The following is a 23,977-nucleotide window of genomic DNA, read 5'->3' as shown; positions in this document are numbered from 1 at the left end:
CAAACATCAAGCCATCATAATGCCATTGATTTGATTCCACATTCTTATATCTTCACTCTGACTACCATAGCTAGATCTCTTCAACTTATTTTCCTTTGATATATTTGCTTAACCACGCAACCTAGAACAGAATCCCAGAGCCTTGCAGCCGTCTGTTAAGTTTCTCCTGCCCTATGTTCCATGTGTCTTGCATTTAATCACATCTGCCTTCTTTCCTGAAACTACAACGACTAGAAACCGTCTGCTTCTATTGACCCTGGGTCTTGGGCAAGGCCTCATTCTAGTAACAAAAAGCTCAGGTTTTCTAGTATTTTCTCATTCTAAGTAGCATCCCAATTAAAAACAAACAGCAAGTTCTGGAACATACTGCTAGGGACCAAAAGAAAATATTAACATTTCTGAGTGAAATCCTTTGCTCAAATTGGAAGTGGAAGCCAGTCAGGCAGGTAAAGGTGAAAAATATATCATGATGACTGCTATTGTACAGCTTACAGAGAACCTGCAAACAAGGATCACTAAACTGAAAAACACCCAGTGAAAAGATTGATTCAATTGTCAGTAAAATCTGTGAACTTTAAATGTGTTCATTCATGGAATGTAGATATTGCGAGCAAGGCCAGCATTTACTACCTATCTCTAATTGCCCTTGAGAAGGTAGTAACTGCTACAGTCCGTCTGGTGTAGGTAACTCGGACAGTGCAGTTTGGAGCCAGCTCAGTGACAATGAAAGAAATGGAATTTACCTTGACAGATATGATAGAGTATTGTACAAAGACTAAGGAGGACAATTACTGATATCTTGTAGTAACTACCAGGATAAAGAGAGAAATTACAGTTCCACTATAAGTAGCAAAATACAGCAAATATTGAAAAGAATTGTCAATTCCATGGATGTTTCTACAAATTGAAATGAAATTACTGGCTATTTGATGAATCCTGCAGTGACATTGCTATCAATGTTTTGAAGTACAATAATAGTTCAATCACTGCAGAACTTTTTATTAATGTCAATAAATAATCACGAGGGTATGAGAGAATTCAAAACTTAAACTACTCTGTGGAATAACAGATGGGTAGGAATGTGGAAATATTGTTGTTTGGATGGGGTGGTGGAGACTTGCTGCCTTTTGGGACTTCCGTTTCATAGTTGCTACAAGGAGAATGGCTCAGTCATTGTATACGGTTGAATTGAACCAGGTTTGGGTTGCTTCCAAGGCCAGTGGAGATTTACAGCTCCATGTCAAACTGAAAGAGTCTGTCCTCAGATGAGCAGCCTTCCCTTCCCTACCGGTGATTTCTCCAAAGAAACTTCACCAAGCAGGGGAAAAATATGAATTTGCCGATGAAATTTCATGCAGGCAAATACAAGGTACTGTTCATAGGAAGCAGTAAACAAGATATTGGTAGACTGGAGGCAAGTCATTGGTCTGTAATACCGATAGAATGTTGAACTATACCTTTGAGGTGTTTGGCAAAAGAACCAGCGACACTGCAAAATTTAACAGTAACTTATTGTTCTGCAATATGTGTCCTGATGAGATTGTGGAAGCACTTTCAGTAGTAACTATTGAAAGGATACTAAGGAAATAATTGTTGGCAAAGGATTTACAAGGCTATGGAGGATAGTCAAGAGAATGGAGGCTAATTTGGACTGCTGTTTTAAAGACCGGCATGGGTGCAGTGGGCTGAATGGCTGCCTGTTGTGCTGTGTCATTCTCACGTTCTGTGAAACAACTCAACAGTCAAGTTAAAATCAAAGGAGACTATAAACAATCTATACAATGCTCTAGTCAACTCCAACTCCAGTGCTGTGGCTAATTATTGCCACTGAGATACAAGGGAGCCATTGAAGCAGGCCGTATAGAGAAAAATCACGAGTGTGAATGTGACGTCAGAGGTCTAAATTGGGAAGAAAGATTAGGATAGCATTGAGGCTTTCAGCTTGGAAAGATTACGAGAGGTCATTTTGTAGAGAGTTCAGACAATGATGTGGACAAGGTAAGTCTGAGAAGTTAACTTGAAATCTATTGCAATCGTAGAACAAGAGTTGAAAGATTAAACTGGCTGAAGGGGAAAATTTAAGACTGATATTAGGAAGGTGATTTCCTCACAATGTCACTGCACAATTTAGGCTCCTGGAAGGATTCGTGAAAACACAAACCGTGCATTTAAGTAAACCCAGTTGGGCGCTGTGTTGTGAAAACTTTAGGCTTTTTGGTGAGATGGATTAAGATGGTACAAATTACTTACCTCTCTCGTAATTTTCTTGGAATTTTATAAATCTCATCTTAAAGTTGACAGCAATATTAATGTATTGATATCTGTCTGCAGAATATTTTGATAAAAAATAATTTCCCTTTTTAGCTCTTTGCCAGTATTCGGTATTCCATTGATGGTATCAGCAATCAGCTTTGCAGAAGAGAGAGGTTCCGTTGCAAGCCTGTATCGTTGTACTTTTTAAGAAACAGACAGAACCCCTGCTCATTATTTCGTATTCACTGAACTTATTTATGCTCACTAGTGGAAGATATGACATTTTAGACTGTTAACTGTACTTAATCACTCTAGGGTCTCAGGTGCAGTTCGGGTCTCAGCTGTGGTTGCAAAATTGTTTCTCCTGCTGTTTCATTCGCAGGTAACTCCTTTCAGCAGTCATTTACTTTCATTCATAGAATGTGGACATTATTAGCATGGTAATCATTGGCCATGTCTACTAGCCGTCAGGAAAATGATGATGGTCCGTTGTAGTCCATATGGTACTTGTGCAGTGCTTTTAGAATAGGGAGTTCCAGGATTTTTTCCAAGTAATAATGAAAGGACAGCGACATATTTGGTTAGGGTTGTGTATAACTTGAGGGGGAGCTTGAAGGTCCTGATTTTCCCATGTGACTGCTGCTCTTGATCTTCGAGGTGATTAAGGCTTGGAGAGCTGCTGTTGCAGAAACTGCTGGCAGAAGAATTCGCTCCTCCCACCTCACTGACCAGTCCCCACTACTACCTGCTATCACCTTCCCACCTTCCTTTTCCAGCCCAACACCCCCTCTCTCTTTATTTCAGAGCCCCCTTTCCCTCTCCCATTTCTGAAGAAGGGTCCCGACCCAAAACATCAGCTTTCCTGCACCTTTAACGCTGCCTAGCCTGTTGTGTTTCTCCAACTCCACGCTGTATTATCTCAGACTCCAGCATCGACAGTTCTTACTATCTCTGAGTAGAAGAAGTGAATGTTTCAGGTTGAGGGCTGAATAGATATGCTGTGTTGAGTATTGCTGGAGCTGCATTCAGAAAGTGGTAAGTCTTCCTTATGCCCCTGACTTGGATTGACTTAGGGGAGTCATGAGTTGAATCACCCGGTGGCGAAAGCCAAACTTCTGACCCCTTGCTCCAGTGGTTGGCGTAGTTATGTGTCTGGCCCAGTTCTGCTTTTGGATAATATGGACCCACCAAGATGTTCGTTGAGGATTTGATGGTGGTAGTACCATTAAATGTCATGAGGAGATGGTTGGGCTCATTCTTCTTAGAGATGGTAATTGCCTGGCATTTGTCTGGTATTAGTGTTATTTATCAGTCCCTTCTGTCAATTTTGTCAGTCTTAATACATGCAGGGCATTTGAGGCTAGGATACTGCCAAGAGAAATTCCTGCAACAATGCCCTGGACTTGGGTGATTTTCCTCCAACAAACACAACTATTTTCCTTTGACTAACCTTTGGTGTATCCATTATACTCAGCGATTCCTTATTAGCATCTAGAGCGAATCTAAATGGCTGAATGGTAACATCTGTGATTGTGGAGAAGTTAGGAGCGGAGCAAATTGGATCACCTACATCTGCCTGAACATGCTCATGCCCACTGGAATTTTGCCTTCCATTCACATGTTGAACACTTCCATCATCAAGCATGGGGTTGCCCTCGTTAGGCACTTTTCCATTGGTTGTTTCATGGTTCACCACCCATTCATGACTGGGTGTTACAGGCTGCAGGTCGTATGATTATGAGACTACTTATCTCTATAGACAGCATCCTAATTTTGCTGCTTCGCACAGATGTAATTGTATACCTGAATGAGGTTAGCATCTCTTTTCAGGTATGCTAGATGCTGTACCTAATATGGTCTTTCACACTCGACCAGTGTTGTTCCTCTGATTTGGTGGTTGTTTGACAGTGATAGATTGGGGGTGAATGCAATTCTGCTGATGACAATGGAACAAGAGCTTCGTAGATGTCTAGCCCAGTTTTGAGCTGTTTAATCCATTTTGAATCTGTCTCAGCTGGAATCCTAGAAATAGAGCTCAAAGAGTTTTACAGAGTGGAAAGAGGCCCTTTGGCCCGTGTGCCTGTGCCAGTCATCAAGCACCTATCTACTCTAATCCCATTTTCCAGCACATGTCTTATTTCCTGTGGCATTTCATGTGTTTGTTTAAATAACACTTAAATGTTTTGAGGGTTTCCCACCCCTACTACTCTTTCAGGCAGTGAGTTCCAAATATATAACCCCTGATTATTGACCTCTTTATTAAGAGGAAATGTTTCTCCCTGTCAAGCCTGTCTATTCCCCTCATAATTTTGTATACTTCAATCAGGTCCCTCTCAGCTATAACCTCCCAGCTGTTGTATTCAATGCCTCAGATAATATGGGCAAGTATCCCATGTCTCTTCTTAGCCACCTTTATATATTTGCCCTGTTGCCTTCAGGGATCTACAGACATGCACACCAAGGCCTCCCTGATCTTCTGTACTCTGAGGTCCTGTCATTCAAAGTGTACTCTCTTGCTTTGTTAGTCCTCCCAAAATACATTACCTCAAATTTTGCAAGATTAAATTGTATTTTCCACTGTTTTGCCAATTTGACCAACCCATCTGCGTCAGGTGCTTCTCCTCGCTATTAACTACACCACTAATTTTCATGTAATCTGGAAACATATTGATCACACTCCTACGTTGATGTCTAAATTATTAGTGGATATAGCACTGAGCTCTGTTATGCCACTGGACACAGGCTTCCAGTTACGAAACTAAACTTCAATTATCTGCTTCATTCTACTAAACCAATTTTGGATCTAATTACCAAATTGTCCTGGATCCCACAGTCTGTTTCCACCTTAATCAGTCTCCCTTGCAAGACTTTGTCAAAAGCCTTACAGAAGTAGAAATACTGCTCAATAGCATGCAAGGTGTTCTGATTGTGAAGGGGTTCGTTTCTGCGAGATGTGTGTGATGATCCAGATAGATGTACTGTGACAGAGAGATTGGTGAGGACGAGGTCTGGCTGGAACTTCCTTGAGAGTGTTGTCTCATTCAACTATTTTCTCTCATCATTTGCAGTAGGTCTAGTCTGACCACCTTTTTATTCAGAACTCAAGTTTCAGTCACTAATAAGGTTATTGAGCCATTCTTGCTGGTGAACATTAAAGACTCTCACCCGGAAAATATTCCAAGCCATTCTACTTCTACCAAGTGATGTTGAACGTGTTGGAGTACTGATTCCCCAGCCAAAGGAAATGATTATCAGGAAGTTTTCTTGCCCATGGTTGACCTTATGCCATGAGATTTCTTTGGGTGAGATGAGATTGAGGTTACCTTGTAATGGCAATAGAGGCGCTTGAGTGTTCGGCTATACTATGGGAAGGTTTTCCCAAGTCGAGCATAATTCCCAAAATGTCTTAATGAACACATCTCTGCTGGGTCATCTGGTTGGGCGACCAAATGCTGTGTTCAATGTCTATACATCTTCGCTGCAATTTTATACAACTCAGTGGCTTGCTTGACCACTTCAGAGTTCAGTCAAGAGTTAACCAGATTATTCTATGTCTGGAATACAACCGAAAGGCGGTAACCATGTGATAATTGTGCCAACAACCAATAAGTGCTCCTTTTAACTGCTTGCTGCTTTACCTTCTTGCAGAATCTGAATTTCACTGGTTTTAGAAAGATTCTGAAAAAACATGATAAAATGTTGGAGACAAGCCGTGGTGCTGATTGGAGAGTGGCACATGTAGAGGTGGCTCCATTCTATACCTGCAAGAAGATCACCCAGCTGATCAGTGAAACAGAGGTAAGAGGAAAAGAGTGTTCCACACAGTCAAATAGAACCAAGGTCTAACAATCTTGTTTAAAGTGCTCTGTCCACAGATTCAACAATGCTAGGAACTCACATTTTCTTGACAAAGTTCATTGGCCACAGCATGAAGTATTTCCCAATCTCTGCTGAAATAACCACCTCCATTTCAGTGCTTTACTAGTGAGCCTGTAACCGTGTATTTGCTGTCTCTTATTAGGAAGCAAGACATATCACTACAGTACTGGTTATATTCTAAAGGCCTCTGACTAGACAGCAAGATTTAGAGAAGCACATGTATAGGGAAATTACAAAGATGTTTAAGCATCTTCGCCACGTACCACGACACATAATCCCAGAATTCTTGCTAAGTGTTCCTCATTTACTTAAAGAAACTCCCAGCACTGATAAAGAACATTCAGCCCTTCCTGGATGGGTCAGCACTTTAAAAGAATGATCCAATTATTCCACTTCCTCAGTTAATCTCTTCAAAATATCTATACAGTTCAATTTTTAAAATTAATTGTGAATCTGATTCCACCACCCATTCAAGCAATACATTCAAATTATTGTTATCACCTCTGTCCTCTCGATCTTTGCCAGTTAGACAACATGTTTTTCTTCTGGTTGCTAATCAACCATCAGGATTGTTCATAACTTTAAGCATCTCTCAAATCTTCTTTTCTTCAGGGAGAATAATCCTGGTATTCTTGATGTAAATTTATTTTGCCTAATGTGTTTCAGGCTAACCAGCCAACATCACTTCTAATGTGGTACTATTTTGTTTAATTCCATGAGTTCATAAGCACACAACCTCACCTTGAATTAATGTAATAGTGTTTATAGTGCTAGACCAGGAACCCGTAGGTTACATATTCAAATCTGAATTAAACAAATAGAATGATTTACAGAATCACAGCATAATAATGAGGACAATTTCTGCTGAGGACTGGGTGAGCGTAGTAAGAACATAGAACAATACAGCGCAGAACAGGCCCTTCGGCCCTCGATGTTGCGCCGACCTGTGAACTAATCTAAGCCCATCCCCCTAAACTATCCCATCATCATCCATCTGCTTATCCAAGGACTGTTTCAATGCCCCTAAAGTGGCTGAGTTAACTATATTGGCAGGCAGGGCGTTCCACGCCCTTACCACTCTCTGAGTAAAGAACCTGCCTTTCATATCCGTCTTAAATCTATCACCCCTCAATTTGTAGCTATGCCCCCTTGCACAAGCTGAAGTCGTCAATCTCTGAAAAAGACTTTCACTGTCCACCCTATCTAATCCTCTGAATATCTTGTATGTCTCTATTAAATCCCGTCTTAACCTGCTTCTCTCCAATGAGAACAGACCCAAGTCCCTCAGCCTTTCTTCAAAGGCCTTTGCTTCAAACCAGGCAACATCATGGTAAATCTCCTCTGCACCTTTTCCAATGCTTCCACATCCTTCCTGTAATGGGGCGACCAGAACTGCATGCAATATTCCAAATGAGGCCGCACTAGCATTTAGTACAGTTGCAGCATGACATCACGGCTCCGGAACTCAATCCGTCTACCAATAAAACCTAACACACCGTACGCCGCCTTAACAGCACTATCAACCTGGGTGGCAACTTTCAGGGATCTATGTACATGGAGACCAAGATCCCTCTGCATATCCACACTACCAAGAATCTTTCCATTGACCCAGTATTGTGGCTTCCTATTATTCTTCCCAAAGTGAATCACCTCACATTTATCCGCATTGAACTCCATTTGCCAACTTTCAGCCCAATTCTGCAGTTTATCCAAGTCTCCCTGCAACCTGCAACATTCTTCCACACTGTCTACCACTCTACCGACTTTAGTGTCATCTACAAACTTACTAACCCATCCACCTATGCCTGCGTCTAAGTCATTTATAAAAATGACAAATAGCAGTGGTGCCAAAACAGATCCTTGAGGCACACCACTAGTAACTGGACTCCAGGCTGAATATTTTCTATCAACCACCACTCGTTGCCTTTTTACAGAAAGCCAGTTTTTAATCCAAACTGCTAAATCTCCCTCAATACCATGCCTCCGCATTTTCTCCAATAGCCTGCCATGTGGAGCCTTATCAAGTTCATGTACACCACGTCAACTGCCCTACCCTCACCCACATGCTTGGTCACCTTCTCAAAAAACTCAATGAGTTTTGTGAGACACGACCTGCCCTTGACGAATCCATGCTGTCTATCGCCAATCAAATTGTTGTTTGCTAGATGATTATAAATCTTATCTGTTATAATCCTTTCCAAAACTTTTCCTACAACAGACGTAAGGCTCACAGGTCTATAATTACCTGGGTCATCTCTACTACCCTTCTTGAACAAGGGTGTAACAATTGCAATCCTCCAGTCCTCTGGTACTAAACCTGTAGACGATGAGGACTCAAAGACCAAGGCCAAAGGCTCCGCCACTTCCTCCCTAGCTTCCCAGAGAATCTTCAGAAAAATCCCATCTGGCCCAGGGGATTTATCTACCTTCACATCTTCTAAAATTAATAACACCTCCTCCTTACTAACCTCAATCCTTTCAATTCTGGAAGCCTGTAACTCCGTCTTCTCCTCTACAATATTCTCCTCTTCCTGAGTGGAAACAGATGAGAAATATTCATTTAGGACCTCTCCAATCTCCACAGGATCCACACACAACTTCCCACCTCTGTCTTTGACTGGCCCTGTTCCTACCCTAGTCATCCTCTTATTCCTCACATACCTATAGAATGCTTTAGGGTTCTCCTTTATTCTACCTGCTAATGTCTGCTCATATCCCCGCCTTGCTCTTCTTAACTCTCTTTAAATCCTTCCTAGCTAATCTGTAACTCTCTATCGCCTCATCTGAACCATCTCGTCTCATCTTCACATAAGCCTCCCTCTTCCACTTAACAAGAGATATAATTTCTTTAGCAAACCACGGTTCCCTTCCGTTATCACTTCCTCCCTGCCTGAAAGGGACATACCTATCGAGGACTCGCAATATCTGTTCCTTAAACCAGCTCCACATGTCGCTACCCTATTCTATGCCTCCTAAGTCTTGCCTAGTCACATTATAATTGCCCTTCCCCCATCTATAACTCTTGCCCTGTGGCATGATCCTATCCCTTTCCATTGCTAAAGTAAACATAACCGAATTATGGTCACTCGCTCCAAAGTGCTCACCTACCATTAAATCAAACACCTGGCCTGGTTCATTACTAAGTACCAGATCCAATATGGCCTCCCCTCTTGTCGACCCTTCGACCTACTGTGTCAGGAAGCCATCCTGCACACATTGGACAAAAACTGATCCATCCGACGTACTAGAGTTATTACGATTCCAGTCAATGTTAGGGAAGTTAAATTCTCCCAAAATGACCACCCTGTTCCTTTCACTCCTGCCCAGAATCGTTTTGCCAATCCTCTCATCCAGAGATGTGGAGCTTTGCGGAGGCCTATAAAAAAACTCGCAGCAGAGTGACCTCTCCTGTCCTGTTTCTGACCTCAGCCCAAACCACCTCAGTAGACTAGTCCTCATCAAAAGTTCTTTCAGCCACTGTTATATTGTCCCTGACTAACAAAGCCACACCTCCCCCTCTTTTACCACCTTCCCTCATCTTAATGAAAGATCTAAACCCTGGAACCTGCAACATGCATTCCTGACCTTGTTCTATCCATGTCTCCAAAATGGCCACAACATCGAAGCCCCAGGTACCTATCCATGCTGCAAGCTCACCTACCTTATTTCGGATACTCCTGGCGTTGAAGTAGACACACTTAAAACCAGTTTGCTGTCTGCTGGCACACTCCTGTGACAGTGAGATCCTGTCCATGTCCTCCCTACTGTCTTCCTCCTGTGTACTGGAACTACACCTCAGTTTCCCATCCCCCTGTGATAAATCTTCCAGCCCACTTCATACAGTTGCACAGCAAGCCAACACTTGGGAAGTTTGCCAAACTTAACTGTGTCAATAAAAACTGAAAGAACTCCGGATGCTGTAAATCAGAAACAAAAGTAGAAATTGCTGAAAATGTTCAGTAGGCCTGGCAGCTTCTGTGGAAAGAAGACAGAGTTAATGTTTTGGGTCAAGTGACCCTTCCTCAGAACTGGCTCATATCAAAAATCTGACTCGAGTCCCAACTTCATTTGAGCCACTCTTATGTACATTCACAGCTCAGTGTGCTACTCTATTATAAAACATCTGCTATTGACCTCTAGTAATTTGCATTAAATGTGACCATCGCAAAAAAGAAAAATAATTATAATATACCAGGTGTGGAATTAGTTACTTCAGATTTATTGACCAATTACTTACTGCTTTTTATTTCATATATTCTAGTGAGATTAATTCTGATCTGTTTTGCTTGGTAGGCTCTTGTTACTGCAGAATTGGAAGGAGGTGACAGGCAGAAAGCCATGAAGAGGTTACGAGTACCACCTCTTGGAGCTGCTCAGGTTAGTCCTGATTACATTAACTTAGTGCAGTAACTTTCATTTCTATCATTGTTTTTCTAGACTGACACTGCAAGGCAGGACTGAGAGCCTCATTGTCACTGGTGCTTTCAGAGGGGACATTAAACTGATGCTCTGATAGTACCCTCATGAAGCACATAAAGCCCCACAGCACTTTTTGACTGCAAAGTTTGCATTTCTGAAGTTCCTTTCGTGTAGTAAAATGTTACAAAGTTCTTTGCAGGAAGATTAAAACACAGAGTTGTCATTATCTGTGGAGTATCGGGTCATGGACCTCCTGTGGATTAAAAAAAAATACGGACAGTGCTACAAGGTAAAACTTCTATTTAACACAAAGGACTGCGTGATCAGACCAGTTAAGTTAATGGGGCTGTCCTCAGGAAAATGAGGATCTGAGGGTAACAAATCAGTGAATAATGAGTGTAGATAAAATTTGATTCTGCGCCACATAAGATTAGGTTACCAAAAACTTGTTCAAAGAATTAAGTTTTAGGGAGAGTCCTACAAGTTATACTTAGGTACAGATGTTCGCTGGGGAAACCCAGTACTTAAAGTGTAGGCATCTGAATACAAATGCAAGTAGGAAAAATAGAAATTGGAGCTACACAATAGGTAAAAATTGGAGGAATGATGTCTTTGTGGAAGGTTGGAGGAGGTTACAGAGAAAAGGATGGAGGAATTTAAACATTAGAATGCCAGTGTTAAATCTAGGGCATTACCAAACCAGGACCCAGTGCGGTTTAGGAATCACAGGGGTGATCTTTGAACAGATCTCACCTCGAGTTAGGTAAAAGGCAATGGTTTTTATTTTCGAATTAACTCAATTTTACAAAGTAAAAGAGAAAGGAAGTTTTTCCTGGTATGTAGACAACATTTATCCCTCAACCAGCAAAACCAAAGTAGATTAACTGCTTATCTATCTAATTGCTGTTTGTGGAATGTTTACATTTGGTTTTCGCAAACTAATTGGTTTATGTATTTCACAATTTCTGTACTTCTGAACTTTTGATTGGCCCATGTGTGTTTGATCATATCTTGAAATGAAAGGTGCTTTAGAAATGTAACTTTATTTCTTTTCTGCTGCTGGTAAACCATACTGTCTCAATTTTTAAGGTACATACCATACTAAGGTACAGACTATTTCCCAGGGCAGAAATGGCTAGCACGAGGGGTCATAGTTTTAAGCTGGTTGGTGGAAAGTATAGAGGGGATGTCAGAGGCAGGTTCTTTACGCAGAGAGTTGTGAGAGCATGGAATGCGTTGCCAGCAGCAGTTGTGGAAGCAAGGTCATTGGGGTCATTTAAGAGACTGCTGGACATGCATATGGTCACAGAAATTTGAGGGTGCATCCATGAGGATCAATGGTCGGCACAACATGGTGGGCTGAAGGGCCTGTTCTGTGCTGTACTGTTCTATGTTCTATGTTCTATACTGCCATTATTGAACACTCCGAGGTCAGGTATTCAATGTTGAGATGCAAAATTAAGCAACACACTACTTCTCACCAACAATGTACTTTAGCAACCCTACCTGTGGAGCATAACCCTATAAAAGTCAGTAAAATGTAATCCATTTCCAAGACCAATCTGACTGCATTTGAGATTATCAATTAAGGACAGTTTTGAATTATGGATCATTATTCATTTGGAACTGGATTGAAACTACCTGGGCTCCTTCATATTGAACCCTTTGACAAGGAGGTGTTAGCAGCACAAACCTTGGCTCAAGAACAAAAGGTCAAGCTGTAAAGCACGGAATGATGGATATATGATCATGTACTGATATTTATCACGCCCTATTTAGTACTTTAGCTCCAATTCTGGTGATTGATTCAAGTTCCTTTACAGGTAAATTCAACACAGGCTGTGCTGTGACACTATAGTGTACGGATCCAATGCAGCTAGTCTTGAAAAGTGGGAGGTGTTGACAATCTAACTGCATGATTACATGAAGGTAGCTTTAGCTTGTTAATTGATCTGCTTTCTGTACAGGTTCAACACAGAGCCTGTGAATGGAATAAAAATTCCTTCGAATTTGTTAGGTTTTAGCAACATGTTTTTCTTGTTGCTGTTGGTACCTTCAAAAGAACCAGCAAAAATGTCATCCCATTGCTTTTGTTAAATTATTTGAATCCCATGTACCTTGTATACTTTAAAACTTAAGTAAAGATTTGTACAAGGAAATCATCTGTGTAAATTATTACTGTTTAGGGCATAGAATTGTTTCAGTACAAATTGAAGGATTATTCCAATTCCTTGCTTTACCCTGTCTTATCTAACTCATTGTCTTTTTTTTACAGCCAGCCCCAGCGTGGACCATATTCAGGGTGGGAATGTACTTTGGAATTTTTGTTGTACTTCTTGCAGCTCTGATACTCATAGGTAAATGTAAAGACCACGTATGCACTAGTTTTCTGCATTCTAAAGGAATTAGGCTTGTGTCTGTTTCATGTGTTTGAAATAAAGACGTAACATATTTTTGTTTCTCACGTTGCAAGTAATATTTACACCACAAAATTGCCAGGCAATGGCCATCTTCTGCAAGAGAGAATCTAACCATCTCCCCTTGACATCATGGCATTACCATCACTAAATTCACCCACAACAAAGAACCTGGTGGTTATTATTAATTATCATTAATCAGAAACTGAAGTGGAACAGTCAATATAAATTTCTTGACAACAACAGCAGTCTGGGAATTCTGCCATGAGTAATTCACCTACTGAGTCCACATAGGATGTCCACCACCTAAAGCCCTTTTACAGCCTTCACAAGAGCCCTTGTGAATGCACCCCACCCCCCACAACCTTTGACAACCATAAACGTTTACTCCCTGCACCATGAAAGCGCAGTAGCAGCAGTGTGTACCAGATACTTGATGCACTGCAGAAACTAAGCACCGAAGCACCTTCAACAGCATCATCCATATACTTGCACCTTCTGGAAAGGTAAAGGCAGCAGAGGCATAGGAACACCAAAACCTGTAAATTCCCGTCCAAATTACACACCATAGAACATAGAAAAGTACAGCACAGCCTTCGGCCTACAATGTTGTGCCGTGGAATAATCCTAATCCAAAAATAAAATAACCTAACCTACATTCCCCTCAATTCACTGCTGTCCATGTGCATGTCCAGCAGTCGCTTAAATGTCACTAATGACTCTGCTTCCACAACTACCACTGGCAAAGTATTCCATGCGCTCACAACTCTTTGGGTGAAGAACCTCCCTCTGACGTCTCCTCTATACCTTCCTCCTAACACCTTAAAACTATGACCCCTCGTGGCAGTCAATCCTGCCGTAGGGAAAAGTGTCTGGCTATCGACTCTATCCATGCCTCACTTTACCTTGTACACCTCGATCAGGTCACCTCTCTTCCTCCTTCCCTCCAGAGAGAAAAGTCCGAGCTCAGTCAACCTCTCCTCGTAAGACAAGCCCTCCAGTCCAGGCAGCATCCTAGTAAACCTCCTTTGCACCCTCTCCAAAGCATCCACATCTTTCCTATAATAGGGCGACCAGAACTGGACACAGTATTCCAAGTGTGGTCTCACCAGGATTTTGTAGAGCTGCAGCATTACCTCGCAGCTCTTAAACTCGATCCCCCTGTTAATGAAAGCCAAAACACCATATGCTTTCTTAACAACCTTATCCGCTTGGGTGGCAACTTTGAGGGAGCTATGCACTTGAACACCAAGATCCCGCTGTTCCTCCACACTGCCGAGAATCCTGCCTTTAATCCTATATTCAGCATTTAAGTTCGACCTTCAAAACTGCATAACTTCGCATTTATCCAGGTTGAACTCCATCTGCCATTTCTCAGCCCAGCTCTGCATACTGTCAATGTCTCGCTGAAGCCTGCAGTAGCCCTTGATACTATCAACGGCACCTCCAACCTTTGTGTCATCAGCAAACATATTAACCCACCCCTCAACCTCCTCATCCAAGTCATTTATAAAAACTACAAAGAGCAGAGGCCCAAGAACAGAGCCCTGTGGGACACTACTCAGCACTGACCTCCAGGCAGAATACTTACCATCTACAACCACTCTCTGCCTCCCGTCAGCCAACCAATTCTGAATCCAGACAGCCAAATCACCCTGTATCCCATACCTCCTGATTCTATGAATGTCCATGCAGACTTGGATCTGTATTCTCATTTCATCACTGTCACTGTGTCACAATCCTGGAACTATCTTTGCAACAGCACTGTAGGTGTCCTCACACTGGATGGGCTGCAGCATTCAAGAAGGTGGCTCATCACCACCTTCTCAAAGACAAGCAGTGGTGAACGATACAACAGCATCGTAAACCGTCAACAGATAATTAAAAGACAAGTGTTGTATTACCAAGTGAGGGTCGACTTCCTAAGGCAACCTTGTTTCAGGGGTGATAGATTTGTGCTCACACTGCATTAGTTAAAACCGCAAAGCTTTCCTGTTTACTTCCCCTTCCACCCAGTTTTCTCTCCTTTCACCGTGAAGGTGCTATCACATCGTGAGGGGCATATCCTACTAGTCAACTTCTGGTACCTCCAGCTGCAGACTCTTGACTATGAAGATTTGAACTGTGGGAAGCATAGTACCTGAACACACACCTGTTCTTTCTTACTTCACAGTCAGTCAGTCACTCACTCATGTTTTCCAGCAACTGTTGCAGGTTTGGAATCAGGAGTGAGAAATTGTTTTTCCGTCCATCGGTCCACAGGACTGAGAGCAATTGTAATGCCAAGTTATGATCAGCCAACTTTCCACACACAGAAGAGGAATCATGGTTTGTCCAGCTCAATTTCACATCCACCTAACTTTTTATCCACCGTGCTATTGGATGTTCTATTTCTCTTCTTAAATATGAACAAAATTTTAACCCAGAAGTAAATTACACAAAATGGAAGCAGTAATAAGCATACTGCTGTGATAATATCCCGAAAACATGAAAGTTAAGCAGATTCCAATATGCTGTACTTCTCATTTTCCCCATCTGTTTCAAGTGCCAAGTACTGCTGATAATGGATTCAGTTAGTTGCTGATAGCGATGTTTCTGCCATTCTTCAAAGAAAATATTACCAGGATAAACAATGTTTGCCAATTTTAAACCAAGCATTGTTACCATGATCTTTATTCACATTTACATCACAGCCTTGCTCCTCTTGCCGGAAACCTTTGAGTTCCCACTTACTAAGATAGGGAGTAGCTAGCAAATTGAGGCTGTGCAACTTTTGCTAAGTTATCATTTTATGAGCCCTACCATATAACCAACACGATTATGGTGTCCAGGCTGTCACGCAGAATTGCAGTGAGTCAGTTGTACGTATCCTTTGTTCATATTGTGGCTTTTGTATCTCTCCACCCTTCCCAAAAGACATTTTGTGGATCAAAAGACTCATCTGTGGTATACAATTTTATACCATGACCCCACAAACCAGAGGAAAGATAAAAATAACCAGAGTGAATCATGCAGACAAAGACATCCGGAGATGAATTACCTCATGTGTGCTGAATCAGCTGAGGCAGCAGTTGATGGAAGGGATTTGTGTTACCGTCAGGAGCACCAAACTAGGGAGGGATGAACCAACCATGATACCTGTTTGTGATTGTAAACTAGTGAATGGAAAATGTGAAGATAATAAAATGTGAGGCTGGATGAACACAGCAGGCCAAGCAGCATCTCAGGAGCACAAAAGCTGACGTTTCGGGCCTAAACCCTTCATCAGAGAGGGGGATGGGGAGAGGGAACTGGAATAAATAGGGAGAGAGGGGGAGGCGGACCGAAGATGGAGAGTAAAGAAGATAGGTGGAGAGAGTATAGGTGGGGAGGTAGGGAGGGGGTAGGTCAGTCCAGGGAAGACGGACAGGTCAAGGAGGTGGGATGAGGTTAGTAGGTAGATGGGGGTGCGGCGTGGGGTGGGAGGAAGGGATGGGTGAGAGGAAGAACAGGTTAGGGAGGCAGAGACAGGTTGGACTGGTTTTGGGATGCAGTGGGTGGGGGGGAAGAGCTGGGCTGGTTGTGTGGTGCAGTGGGGGGAGGGGACGAACTGGGCTGGTTTAGAGATGCAGTTGGAGAAGGGGAGAGTTTGAAACTGGTGAAGTCCACATTGATACCATTAGGCTGCAGGGTTCCCAGGCGGAACATGAGTTGCTGTTCCTGCAACCTTCGGGTGGCATCATTGTGGCAGTGCAGGAGGCCCATGATGGACATGTCATCTAAAGAATGGGAGGGGGAGTGGAAATGGTTTGCGACTGGGAGGTGCAGTTGTTTGTTGCGAACTGAGCGGAGGTGTTCTGCAAAGCGGTCTCCAAGCCTCCGCTTGGTTTCCCCAATGTAGCGGAAGCCGGGTACAATGGATGCAGTATACCACATTGGCAGATGTGCAGGTGAACGTCTGCTTAATGTGGAATGTCATCTTGGGGCCTGGGATAGGGGTGAGGGAGGAGGTGTGGGGCAAGTGTAGCATTTCCTGCGGTTGCAGGGGAAGGTGCCGGGTGTGGTAGGGTTGGAGGGCAGTGTGGAGCGAACAAGGGAGTCACGGAGAGAGTGGTCTCTCCGGAAAGCAGACAGGGGTGGGGATGGAAAAATGTCTTGGGTGGTGGGGTCGGATTGTAAATGGCGGAAGTGTCGGAGGATGATGCGTTGTATCCGGAGGTTGGTGGGGTGGTGTGTGAGAACGAGGGGGATCCTCTTAGGGCGGTTGTGGTGGGGGCGGGGTGTGAGGGATGTGTTGCGGGAAATACGGGAGACGCGGTCAAGGGCGTTCTCGATCACTGTTGGGGGAAAGTTGCGGTCCTTAAAGAACTTGGACATCTGGGATGTGCGGGAGTGGAATGTCTTATCGTGGGAGCAGATGCAGCGGAGGCGGAGGAATTGGGAATAGGGGATGGAATTTTTGCAGGAGGGTGGGTGGGAGGAGGTGTATTCTAGGTAGCTGTGGGAGTCGGTGGGCTTGAAATGGACATCAGTTACAAGCTGGTTAATAGGGGATGGAATTTTTGCAAAATGGAAAATCTGCTTGTGTGGTCATAGTAAGATTAGGTTCAGGCTTGACTTGAGTGCCACCCTTGATTGAATAACTTACCAAAAATTCACTCTTCATTCCCTTTCCTTTACTCTATCCCAATCTCTTTAGCTAATTTCAGAATTAAAATGTGACTGCATATCATGCATAAATGTTTACAATTTCCTATAAATGGACTTTGAAATACCCAGCAGAAAACTCTGAAGAACTTGTTGGCAGTAAATAATATTGAAACTACTCGCAAACTAAAAGAATGAACAGCTGTTTTGTGATTTGTTTCTTGCTGTATGTGAACTGTTCTACTGGCTCGGTATGTGTCCCACATTGAGGCACTTGGTAAATTAAGGGTTTTGGCCATGAGGTTAAAAGAGCTTGATCTTTTGTGAAAGAGGGAGTCAAATTGCACTGTTCCATTTTTGTCTTTGTATTTGACATCAGGTACAGGGAGGCATTGTTGAATCAAAAGGGAGAAAGGGAGGGCTTTTTGATCCTCTTCCCTTGTAAACGTCGTAGTGATAGCAAAATAGATACAGAAAAGAATGTTATCAAATAACATGGCCTCAGTTGGGAATCAGTAATATAAACAAGGAAAATGCTTTTGCGCTTATTCAAATGGTGGGAATCAGTGACACAGTTTATCCCTGTAATTCCAGTAAATATCTCCTGCAGGCAAAATGCTTTTCCGTCTTGTGAAGGGAGGAGGAGATTTGTGCTGCTGGCAACATCTTCTATTTATCATGAGATCTCAAGATGTTTACAGATTAGAAAACCCGTCCAACTTACCCTAATTCATCTATCCTAAAAGCGTTTACGTTCACCACATTATCATCTCTAATAGTTTTTTAAATGAGTCCAGAGGCTTTACCTCCACAACCTGCCTCAAAAGTCAATTTTAAGTGTTACTGATTCTTTGCATCTCACAATTTCAAAATTACTGTTCACTATTTTGATATGCCCCCCTCTGTTCAACCAGCGCAGGATAATTTTAAGTAATTTTACAAATTAACTTCACCCACACTGTCCACTGTCTTGTATATCTCTATAAGATCACCTCTCAGGTGTCTTCTTTTCCTGTGGAAAAAGCCAAAGTCTCTGCAATTTTTCTAGTTGGCACTGAAGGATAGTTGTTTCCTTTAGTCTCATGTTTCACCCAGCTTTCTAAGTGGGCAGTTGTTCCTTTTACTGCATTAACAATTGAAATAATTTGTATCCAATAGTCCACTTTTTGTTAAAACTCTGTTTGAGCCAGCTGTCAGATGTAATTTGTCCTGAATGCCAGTATCATCTTGAATTGATTAGCATGAGCAGAACACCATACTGCAGCATCAGGTACCAATCTTTTTTTATTGTCCTACCCAGGAGAAGGAAGCAAGCAGAGATTCCCCAAACTGGGGAACAGGATTCAAGTTTTGAACAAACTTTCAGAGACCCAAGTGGTTTTGAAGGGAAAGTAGCATTTTGTATAAAAGAGAGAGAATCAGACTTCTTGCAGGCAGTCTGAGCAATGCTTAGGATGTTCCATCCGAGATTGGAACCTAGTGAGATCAAGGATGTCAATTGATGAAGGAGTCGAGCAATCAAAGGTGAGGCATGAATGCTGTTGGCTGGATGTGCCCTCTCTTGTCTCTATATCCTCCTCCAACCCTCAAATATCTCTGCTGCTCTGCTCTGATTCTTCTGAACTTTCCTAACTTTCAGGCAGCTGTGCTTTCAGCAGTCAAAATCCTCAATTCTGAAGTTTCTTCCCTAAGACTATCTACCTAACTCCTCTTTAAAATAAAAAGTCATGAAACATAGATTAAAACCTGTCCTAGTATCTCCTTGATTTCAAATTTTGTCAAATTCCTGCTTCAACACACAATACAAATGCAAATTGTTGGTTCGCAAAGCACTTGAAGTAACAAGAACTTCAAAAGTAAAAAGAAACTCAGTGATCAAAGCCCAATTGGATAGTAAAATCTTATTTTTAAATAGTACTTTTAGTGTAAATGGAGCATGACCCCACACCTGGCCTGTGGATAGGGACACTACCATTGCACCACTCTTGAGAAAGTTTTGGCTGGTTTCAAAATTGATTCACAAGCGAAAGGACTCTATGTGATAACTGCTGTACTATATTGTTGGGACCCCAATTGAAGAGTATGCAGGGCACTTAAGATTTAGTGATTCAGGAATTGAATCACAGAATCCTTGAGAGGAATGTTGGTCCATGTGTGCTGAGTTGAGTCAGGTGAAGAATTGCTGAATTCAGGCAGATTAGACACCAGAAGAGTGACAAAGTGGTGATGTGAAGAAAGAATTTAACTTTAGGTTGTGGATAGAGAAAGGGGGAGCTTGATCATCTTGAAAATCAAATAACGATAACTTGTTTAGAAATTTATGGAGCCAAACCCAGTCAAGGATTTTGTCAATGTTAAGGGCAATGGCTAATAAATGTTCAAAAATTGACATCTAGGGGTAACATCACCTTGGGCAAAAAGGTAACTAATAGTATGACTCAACCAGATAGACAGCGAGTAAATGATTCATTAGTTGGACCAGAAACTTCAAAGTGCTGGATGTTCCGAGTGTTAATAATAATTTTGATAACTTCAGAAATCACTGATGTTGTGTCAGTCATGTGGTATTGAGAGTTTTGAGGGGAATAATAATCCGAGCATTTCTCAAGGAGAATGTTGCCAGATAGACTGAAGAGATGGCATAGGAAAAATTAAGATGCAAAACCTCAGCAATAGAATAGTCCGGCTGAAGGCTTAACATGCAGTTTAGAAAGTGTTGTTCAGCCCAGTAAAGACAGTGCAGGTTCTAATACGGTAATGGTATGTTTTTTAATTTGGTTTGCACAGTTTCTGCTTTTTTTTATTGTTTCTTAATTAGCTTGTTCTGACGTGTTATGACAGCCCTCTGAAGTAGGTGGGGCTTAAGATCCAGGCTTTCTGGCTCAAAGGCAGAGTCAATATTACTGTGCCACAAAAGTCCTTTTTCTACGTTGTTTTGATATTTTAATGAACCTATTCACCGATGTTAAGACACACCTCTGCATTACATGAGACTTGATCATGGCCTCCTGGTCCAGAGGTTGGGACACAGCCACTGCACCACAAGAGCCTTCCTTTCTGAATATTGAGCTTATTTTATATTTCCTAACCAACCTGTTCGGAGATGTTGTCACCCACCTCTAGAGCAAGTGGAACTTGAGCCTGTACCACCTGTCTGAGGTGTAGGAACGCTACCACGGAGCCACACGAAACATTCTGCCTTATTGAATGTTATGAAAAAAGTTTTATTTAACCTGTGTTGTAATCAACTCGTGAGGGCAGGTGGAATTTGAACGAGGGTCTCTTTTGTTTCATGGATAGGGACACTACCATTGTACCACAAGAACCATTCTGCCTTATTTAAGTACGTTTTTCTTATTTAAGGCACCTGTCCTCTCCAAGAGAGCTTATTAGCCATCGATTAAAACCCAGTGTTGAATGAGAATTATGATGTCTGTATTAGAGTATATTTTGGTGCATCCTGTTTCTCTCAATTCTGCATCTCCTTAATGTAATGAGACCTGCAAGAGTATGGGAAAGTTTTTTTGTTTTACTTCTTGCTCAGAAAATTACTCTTTTAAAACAGTTTTTTTTGTGTAATTTTACTCAACTGTCAAATAGTCAGTGGTGAAAAGATCTATGTCAAGATGGTTCTTGTTACTTCATTTAAAAAGAGTAGTTCAGTCTGGATCATAACTGCTTTACCAATTCTTGCTCCATTTTCAGGTAAATCAAAAGAAGGGAACATTTGGCCTTTGGTGCGTATTTACCGGGGTGGATTCCTTCTGATTGAGTTTCTCTTTCTGCTTGGCATCAACACATATGGTTGGCGGCAGGCTGGAGTGAACCATGTGCTAATCTTTGAGCTCAACCCCCGAAGCAATCTGTCCCATCAACATCTCTTTGAGGTCAGTCATCTCATATGTGATTAATACACCTATGGCAGGTCTTAATTTTCCCAGTGGTATGTTTATTTTCTTAGAAACACACAAGCTGAAATGTTTGTTTATTAATCAAAGATAGGTATCCTTTACTAGGTGCGTGAATTTGGGTCAATTCTAAATAATCATCTCAACCAATCTCAGTTCACTAGCTCCAGGGGAGAAATTTTCTATTAAATAAGTGCTTTAATGTAAGTTTCTATACTGCCTGACTTGGTTATTTCATTTGCAGCCTGTGTAGCCTATTCAGAAAATTTTGCACATTTTCCTTGATTTTTAAGGGTATCTTTGGGGCTACTTTCAAACAGTATAAAGCACTGTTTTTGCAGAATTCCAGTGGATACTTGACGACCTTAGAAGATGCAGCATTCAAATGAACTGTTTGCCATAATGTCAGAACTGAAACACAATGTCAAAGATTTCAGTTATCGAAGCACCACATTCTTATCAAACTGCCAAAGAGGGCATTTGGCAGTTGCTTTTATTTGGAACTGGTTCTCTTGCCCAGGGGATAATGATATTGCTTGCCTTTTTTTTAATTTTGTAGCTTTATCAATGCCATCAAGGCCCTATTCTCCAGCATGGAGATCAGGAAATATGCACTCCCATGAAACACTGTCTTCTGAATCTGTCTTCACCAACTCTCAAATTCTTTGTGGCAGATGAGTAGTTTTCCATGTTCAGAGAAGGGATTGGCATGTGAGTGTTATAGACCTCATACTTTTTATTTTGGAGTGCCTGAATCTATCCTGGCACCCATCAAGCAGAAAGGACCTCTGCAACTACAAAGAATGGTTTGAAGATAAGCAGTTCACCATAGGATCTTGTCATTGTGTCCCTACCTGCCATGGCACAGTTATGCAATGTAAGTGGAATTCCTTGTAGATTGTGACTGTTTAGAGTACAAATGATTCTTTGAAGAAATTTGAAGCACCAATAATAAACAGGGACTGAAAAAAATGTTCAATGATCTTGAGAAATCACACATTTGGGAGATCAAATTTGACGTGGAAGAACATGTAGTTCAAGGACAAGGTAAGTCAAGGGTGGAAAATAATGCAATATTATTAGCCGTCGTTCCTCATATCAAGACCTTATTTTGTTACTAAGTCCAACAGTTAGAAGGCACTTTGAAGCTCACTTTCTTGCCATGAGATGTACACGGTCAAGCAATCAACCCCACTCTGGTAGAAAATGTGAAACAACATAATGAAGAAAGCACTTAATCATGGTTATTGAGCAACAGATTTCCATTGTCAAATTGTGATTTCCTTTCTATAAGGATCATTTTGGGACTGTCTCTGCTACATGAGAGTGTAGATACAACAATTAAACTCATCACTGGTTATTCATTAAATAGTGCACCTCTGCTAATAATACAAATATCTGTCACAAGTCAAAACTTGAGGGAATTAGATATTCATCCATTGTTGTTCAAGCTAAAATCTATCTATCCTGTCTTGAAATCTGTGTTTATATTTGATCATTGCATCATAAGTATCTGGTAAAATTCCCTTCAATGTGTTCTCTTTAACTGAGGACTGCCTCCACACACAGCCCTGTTCGCATCTATTTCGTGTGGCCATAGTTGATTAAATTACCATGTTAATTGTATTGTATTTTCAAGTGTGTAAGGGAAGAGAATTGGTTTATACAAGTTTAAGCTTGTATCTGTGTCAGTGAATAAAAGCATTTATATTTTTACAGATTGCTGGCTTCCTAGGAGTCCTTTGGGGCTTGAGTCTGTTCATCAGTTTATATGGGTCATACGACTTAGTTCCAATGCAGGTCAACCCTCTCATACTGTATGGGTTCATGTTCCTGTTTCTCATCAATCCCACGAAAACCTGCTACTACAAGTCTAGGTTCTGGCTGTTAAAGCTCCTGGTGAGTAAGAATTTTTTTTCCCTACAATTCTTCACATCTATTCACACACATTGGCATAAATGTTTTGACTGGGAATAAAATACTGAACTATCTCCACAGCTTGACCATTTTCTCTTAAGCTAAATAAGGTTTGGAAGTGGGTCACTGTGAGAGATATTTGTAAAAATATCATAGGTTTATCAAACTTGCCAACATCTATTCAGCGTTCTTTGGGAAATGTTGTACACCGTATCCTGCATAGTTATGATTATGAACTAATTTAAACAGACAGTATTTATACTGTGGAATTTTGTGTCAATAGTAGAGTGTATTTCTCTGAAAGTAGGATTAAAACTTGTTTCTATTAAAAACAATAATGCTGACTCCATCTCTGATTTCTGTTGGAAGTATGAACACAGAGCAATCTGTACATTTTTGTGAAAAAAGATCTCTACAGTGAAAAGTATGAAACAACCAAGTATAGTTGGCAATGACAGGCTTTGCATTACCCCAAGATGGGCTGTCAGAATATTAATACTGTAACTGACAACATACCCACATGGGCTGCAAATTTTAGGATAGACAAGCGAAGACCAG

At 41.6% G+C, this 23,977-nt stretch overlaps 1 protein-coding gene across 1 annotated transcript in view; it reads left to right on the top strand.

The window, feature by feature from the left end:
- Positions 1 to 23,977, top strand: part of LOC125456568 (xenotropic and polytropic retrovirus receptor 1 homolog) — a 310,767-nt gene that overhangs the window by 189,606 nt on the left and 97,184 nt on the right. Inside the window, exons 6-10 of the mRNA XM_048539806.2 lie at positions 5,902 to 6,051; positions 10,426 to 10,509; positions 12,827 to 12,908; positions 21,300 to 21,481; positions 23,222 to 23,401. Of these exons, the coding sequence (XP_048395763.1) occupies positions 5,902 to 6,051; positions 10,426 to 10,509; positions 12,827 to 12,908; positions 21,300 to 21,481; positions 23,222 to 23,401 (678 nt within the window). The remainder of the gene's footprint in view (positions 1 to 5,901; positions 6,052 to 10,425; positions 10,510 to 12,826; positions 12,909 to 21,299; positions 21,482 to 23,221; positions 23,402 to 23,977) is intronic.

The sequence above is a fragment of the Stegostoma tigrinum genome, chromosome 8, assembly GCF_030684315.1.
Source record: "Stegostoma tigrinum isolate sSteTig4 chromosome 8, sSteTig4.hap1, whole genome shotgun sequence".
NCBI lineage: Eukaryota > Metazoa > Chordata > Chondrichthyes > Orectolobiformes > Stegostomatidae > Stegostoma > Stegostoma tigrinum.
Note: the sequence above shows the minus strand (reverse complement) of the source record. Positions and strands in the feature narration are given on the sequence as shown.